Raw genomic sequence first — 6,000 nt, forward strand, 5'->3', positions numbered from 1 at the left:
TTTGTCTTTATGGACTATGTTAGGCCATAGGCCCAGACCCAGCAACTCATCCCCCTTAAGGTGTTTGGTTATGAGTAAGAAGTTTTCATAATTTTACCCCCTGTATGTTCCATCACATATGTGGATATATTTGTAGCATAGGTACATGCACATTGAAATTATCCTCTGTCAAACTTACATATATTCATGGGTGCATTCCATTCACCTTTCCACTCCTGTTTAGCTGGAATGTCTGTATCCACTTGTAGGCTATGATTATTATTATTGCAAGATTGTATATGTAATGGTGTTTTCCCAATGTCTGCCTTTGCCCTGACTATTTTGTGCGGCCCTCCCCCTTGTTGTTAGTGCTTTTTCTTTCCCTCAGTTAACTGCCCTCTAGTTATTACTCCTTCCCCTCCCACCCCATGTAACCTTCAAAGAGTGTTTCTTTCTGTGTATAAACTTTCTCTTGATTTTTCTAGTGGTGGTGGTGAGCTGTGGAGTTGATTCTAACTCATAGTCACACTGCATAGGGTTTCCAAGGCTGTAAATCTTTACAGGAGCAGAAGGAGTCTCGTGTTTCTCCTGCATAATGGCTGGTAGTTTCAAACTGCTGACCTTGAGGTTAGCAGCCTAACTCGTAACCACTACACTGCCAGAGCTCCTTGATTTTTTATAGCAAATATAATATTTGACCTTTTGTGATTGACTCATTTCACTCAGCATAGTATCCTCTAGGTTAAAGAATTTTATACTTTTAGTTGTTAGTCTGGACCTATCTTTGTACTCTGTTAATTCTTGCTATATTTTGCTCACCCAATTGAAAACATACCTTTGTTTTAAACATTAAAGCATTATATTAAACTCAGAATCAGACCTGGGCTGCAAGTGCCTTGTTCTACGACTTTCAAGTAATATGACCTTAGGCAAAAAAATCTAACCGCTTTTCCCGCTATTCTTGTTAGGGGCCATCGAATCGGTACCAACTCATAGCAACTCTTTGTACAACAGAATGAAGCACTGCCCCATCCTAGGCCAACCTCACTATTATTGCCATGCTTGAGCCCATTGATGCTGCCACTTTGCCAATCCATCTTGCTGGGGGGGAACTTCCTCTTTTTCTATGACCCTCTACCCTAGCAAACATGATAGATATCCTTCTCCAGCCTAGTCCTGCCTGACAATATGTCCAAAGTATTAGAGATGAAACTTGGCCATCCTAGCCTCAAAGGATCACTCTGGCTGCACTTCTTCCAACACAGATCTGTTGGTTCTTTGGGCAGCCCATGGCACTTTTCAATATTCTTCTCCAACACTATAACTCAAAAGCATCAATAACCTTATAAGCACACGAAAGCTGGACAGTGAATAAAGAAGACCATAGAAGAATTGGTGCTTCCCATCTACAGTGTATGGATGAGTTCCATGTCTATCAAATAGGTCTGTTGAAATTGTGAAGTAATATAATATGTGAAGGAACTCTGGTAGCGTAGTGTTTATGAATCGGGCTGCTAAATCTCACAATCAGCAGTTCAAAACGATCAGCTATTCCGCGGGAGAAAGATGAGGTTTTCTGCTCCCACCTGAGAAACCCTGTACAGGGCCGCTATGAGTCAGAACCGACTCCACGGCACATATCAACAACAACAACATAATATGTGTGAACCTGCTTAACAAACTTAATATTCTGTTTGTTGGCCATCAGTCATGAAATCATTTGTACAAACGTTGAGTGAACTCCCTTGGCCAACACTCTCCCATGCTTACATGGTCACTTAGTCTGAGTAGACATTTGAGATGGACAGATTTTAATTAGAGCTTGAACTTTGTGTCTCTTATTTTAATGCTTTTAACCAACCTAATTTTTGGAAATATCATCACTTCTGTGCTAGTAACTACTTAAACCATTTCTGAACAAATGGCAGGCCTCTGGTATTGTAATAAACCCCAGATCTACCTAATGTTTTGTCCACAAGGAAATCTGTTCTTCAGCACCTCTCTAGGGAATAGTGTTTAGACTAGTCTTCCTTAGAAGCAAGAACCTCTTTCTATGATTGTAAGGCTCCTTGGGGCAGGTTTGCAACGGAAACTTGTCCATTGTACCTAAAATTCTTTTGAACCCACTGGTATAGGTAGCATTAATCAAAACTTAAATTCTCAAGTGAGCCAACATCACTCACTGTTAACAGTTTGTTAGAATAGCTGTTCAAGACCCACTGTGGTAGTTATGTGACTAGACTCATACCGCTTACCACTTCTTACATGACCTCACACACACACACACACACACACACACCCCACAACCCCATTGCCATCTAGTCGATTCTGACTCATAATGGCCCTATAAGACAGAGTAGAACTTTCCCTTAAAGGTTTTCAAGACTGTAAATCTTTACTGGAACAGACAGTCTCATCTTTCCCATATATCAGCTGGTGGGTTTGAACTACCAGTCTTGTGGTTAGCAACCCATTGCGTAATCCACAGCAACACCATGCCTCCTTGACCCAAACAAGGGCTGTCTAATAATAGCTTAGATCTGAGGACCTAGGTAGCAGAGATCTAACTTGGCCTGTCTGACTGCCTTTCATTTGTGTCTAAACTGAGTGCTTCATTCTGGAAGCTCATAGGTCTATAGGTTAACTGGAGCATGAACTTTAAGCTGTCAGTGTTTTTGTTACAATTTTCTCCCAAGGAATGCCTGGTGAGATTTGTCAACAAGGTAGTTCTGTGTCTCTGATAGGACTCTTTTAGAGAGTCAAAGCTCCATTTTAGACTGAATACTTCAGTCTTGTTACTTTCATGGAAACAAAGCTTGAATCAAAGCATAAGCCCAGCCTTTCTCTTGTAACCTTTAGGACTAGAGAAACTGATCCTTAATATATATACATGTACTAGTACTAAAAGATGTTTACAAATAGGTATTGTTACCAAATATGGTACCGAACTTTGGTTTAAAAAAAAAATTCTGTTTTTGTTGTGGTAGTTGAATATAAACAGCAAAACATATGCCAGTTGGTTTCTGCTAGTAAAGTTCAATGACATTGATCACATCCTCACCTTCCTTTTCTGAGTTGTTCCTCCCATTAACATAAACCCTGCCCACTAAGTGTTGCTATCTTTACTTTTAAGAGAGTACAACATATAAGGCAGACATTCTTTACTAGTTGAGATAAACTATTGTTTGGTTTTAAGAAGACTTCCAGTGATATTTTTGGTTTAAATATTAGCTCAGGTCTCAGGGTAATAGTTGTAGGGGTTTATCCAGCCACCATGGCTCCAGAAAGTCTACAGTCCATGCAAATTTGAATTTCGTTTTGTATTTTTCCCATTTTGGTTAGGATTCTTCTATAGAATCATTAATCAAAATGTTCAGTAATGGTAGCCCGGCACCATCTAGCTCTTACAAGTTTCATGGCAGAGAAAGTTACTTGGTTAGCCATGCATCCCATTTCCTTCTCCTATTCCTGACTTTCCTCTCCCTCTGCTGCTCTGTTGTTGTACCTTGGATAGCAGGGTACAGAACTTACAATCATAACAAGTTTCACCTATTTCTCTTACTGTGTTTCAGTTGTTTAGACTAAGATTGTTTGGTGATTTTAATTTTGCTCTGAAGAGCCCAGAATTGTAATGAGTCCAAAGAAACATCATCTTATCCATAGTCAGTCAGTGACAAAGTAAACCATTCATGGTTGTATGATTTTTCTCTTTATTTCTTTTTTTTTTGCTGCCTCTAGGACTGCACCTTAGTGTGGAATCCTTCTAGTGAGACCCTGCCTTAATTTTCCCCCCACCTTTAATTATGAATTGGGTGAAGGTGTACAAAGAAAATCGGTATTTCCGTTCAACAAGTCATACGTATTTGTTGAATGTCACTGATTGCAATCCCCACAATGTAGCATTATGTATGGCACTTCCTTGTGTTTCCTATTTCCATTCCTCCATATTTCCTAATCCCTCCCAATTTTGCCTTGGGTATGATGCTGCCCTTATGATTTGAAATGGTTGTTTGTTCTGAAGTGTACTTCTCCCTCTTGTGTTGTTGTTGAGCTCAGTTCCAGAACTGAAAGGTAACCAAGGACCATAGTCAAGGGTACTACTGTCTCCATCTGACCAGTAAGCTTGGTCTCTTCATGATTTTGAATTTTGTTCTACTTTTCCTCCCACTCTATCCAGGGACTTCTAATGTGATCCCTTTCAGAGTGGATGGTAGTGGTAGCTGGGCACCATCTAGTCCTTTTGTTTCCAGGGTCATGGTGGCTGATGTTCAAGTGGTCCATTAGTCCTTTGGACTACTTGTTTCCATGCATCTTCAATTTTCATCACTCTTTTTTCTTCCAGATGGGGGGAGACATTAATAGTCTCACCTTAGATGGCTGCTTGTGCACATTTAAGTCCTCAATTGCTGCTCATGAAAGTAGGATGTAGAACGTTGTCTTTGTCAACTATGTTATGCTACGTGGCCTTGGTGTACTCTGAGACCATGGTCTTGAGCCCCAGGCCTTTGACTCATTCCGTCAAGGTACCTGGTTATGTCTGTTTTCCTAAGTTTGCCTCCTGTATGCCCTGCCACATTCATGGATGTATTTGTTTGTAGCATAGGTAAATACACTTGTAGAAATAACTCAATTCAGTCGTTTCTGACTGAGGTCCTTGGAGCAAGAGTAGAAGACAGGAGGGAGGGGAGGGAAGGCTATTGAATGTGGGCTTCCTGATCTTGTATTGTCCAAGTATCGACCAATACAGCTGAAGCCGTATTTTCCCTGTGATGGGATTAACCATGCTTTTGCTGTTGCTGTCAATTGCAGGTGTGTTCATCCTCGAGGAGGTGTGATTCAGAGTGTCTCTTCCTGGAAGCATGGCTCAGGCCCGCAGTATGTGAGCACCCGGCAAACACAGTCATGGACTGCTGTGACTCCCCAGCAGACTTGGGCTTCACCTTCTGAGGTTGTTGACCTGACCCTGGATGAGGATAGCAGACGTAAATACCTACTGTAATAGGATGTCACTGTGTGTCCTCTGCACTGTTCCCTCCCACTTCCTCCTCCTCCTCTTTGTGGCACAGATGTTCATTGTCATAGCTTCAGCCTCAGAAGCTGTTTGTGGCATTTGTAGAATGAAACTCATGGAAATTTTTGACACCCCCTCCCCCCCCCTTTTTTTTTTCAATTAACAGAAGTCACTTAGGAAAATAACTTATAAACAAAGAAAAGAATTTCTTTCCTTCTTTCTTTCAATCTGAATATGAAAATGATGAGTTTTTATTAGACAATTTTATTTTACCTGGTGACTTTTAGTCTTAGGACTAACTGCCTTCCTTCTAGAATATTTAATTACCAGATAAAATGGATTTCAGTTTTTGGATCTAGTATTTATTCTTCTTTGTAATGAAATTAATGTCTAGACTTGACCACTATCAGCCCACCCTATTGGCACTCCCTCCCACCTTAGGGCATTTGAACATATACCAGTCAGGTCCTTAGTGGCACCAACTAGGGCATGTGCATTTAAAAGCTGTCCTTAAAAATAGAAGACGGAGTATTACTTTTCTCTTTTAGCTTAAAACTTCTGCCTTCTTTCCTGGTTGATGTCCCACAACACAAATAACTGAAATGCCCTGTTGTATGTATAAATACTGGTAAGGTGACTTTACTTACTAATAAGGTCTCCTCATTGCAATAATTCATAAAACTTTTTGGACCCTGTCACCTCGGGGCAGAGGCATTTCAGAGTGATACCCACCACGAGGTTTTACAGATAGACCCCATGGGGACTCTTCCTCCCTGTCTTTTTTTTTTGGTTTGTTACATGTCAGGAGCACACAGGACTCTGTTCTGTAGGTTAGATATGGAAATGTGGGTGGTGAGGCTACAAGCCTTTGCAAATCTGACAGGAAAGTGCCACCTTTCATCACTGGGCTCTTTACTTAGATTCCTTTCAGATCTGTGTGTCACAGCTGCTTGTAACACCCGAATCCAAGTTGATCTGATGCTGTATCTGAGTATTTTCCTCTTTTACCT

At 40.8% G+C, this 6,000-nt stretch overlaps 1 protein-coding gene across 2 annotated transcripts in view; it reads left to right on the top strand.

The window, feature by feature from the left end:
* Positions 1 to 5,430, top strand: part of LOC102824157 (chromosome unknown open reading frame, human C18orf25) — a 119,945-nt gene extending 114,515 nt beyond the window's left edge. The window contains exon 4 of one of the 2 annotated variants that reach the window (XM_006835106.1): positions 4,789 to 5,430. In XM_006835106.1, coding sequence (XP_006835169.1) covers positions 4,789 to 4,978 — 190 coding nt within the window. In that variant the 3' untranslated portion in view covers positions 4,979 to 5,430. The remainder of the gene's footprint in view (positions 1 to 4,788) is intronic. The other variant, XM_006835105.1, reaches the window with a different exon arrangement.
* Positions 5,431 to 6,000: the final 570 nt, after the last annotated feature.

The sequence above is a fragment of the Chrysochloris asiatica genome, unplaced genomic scaffold, assembly GCF_000296735.1.
Source record: "Chrysochloris asiatica unplaced genomic scaffold, ChrAsi1.0 scaffold00015, whole genome shotgun sequence".
Lineage (NCBI taxonomy): Eukaryota > Metazoa > Chordata > Mammalia > Afrosoricida > Chrysochloridae > Chrysochloris > Chrysochloris asiatica.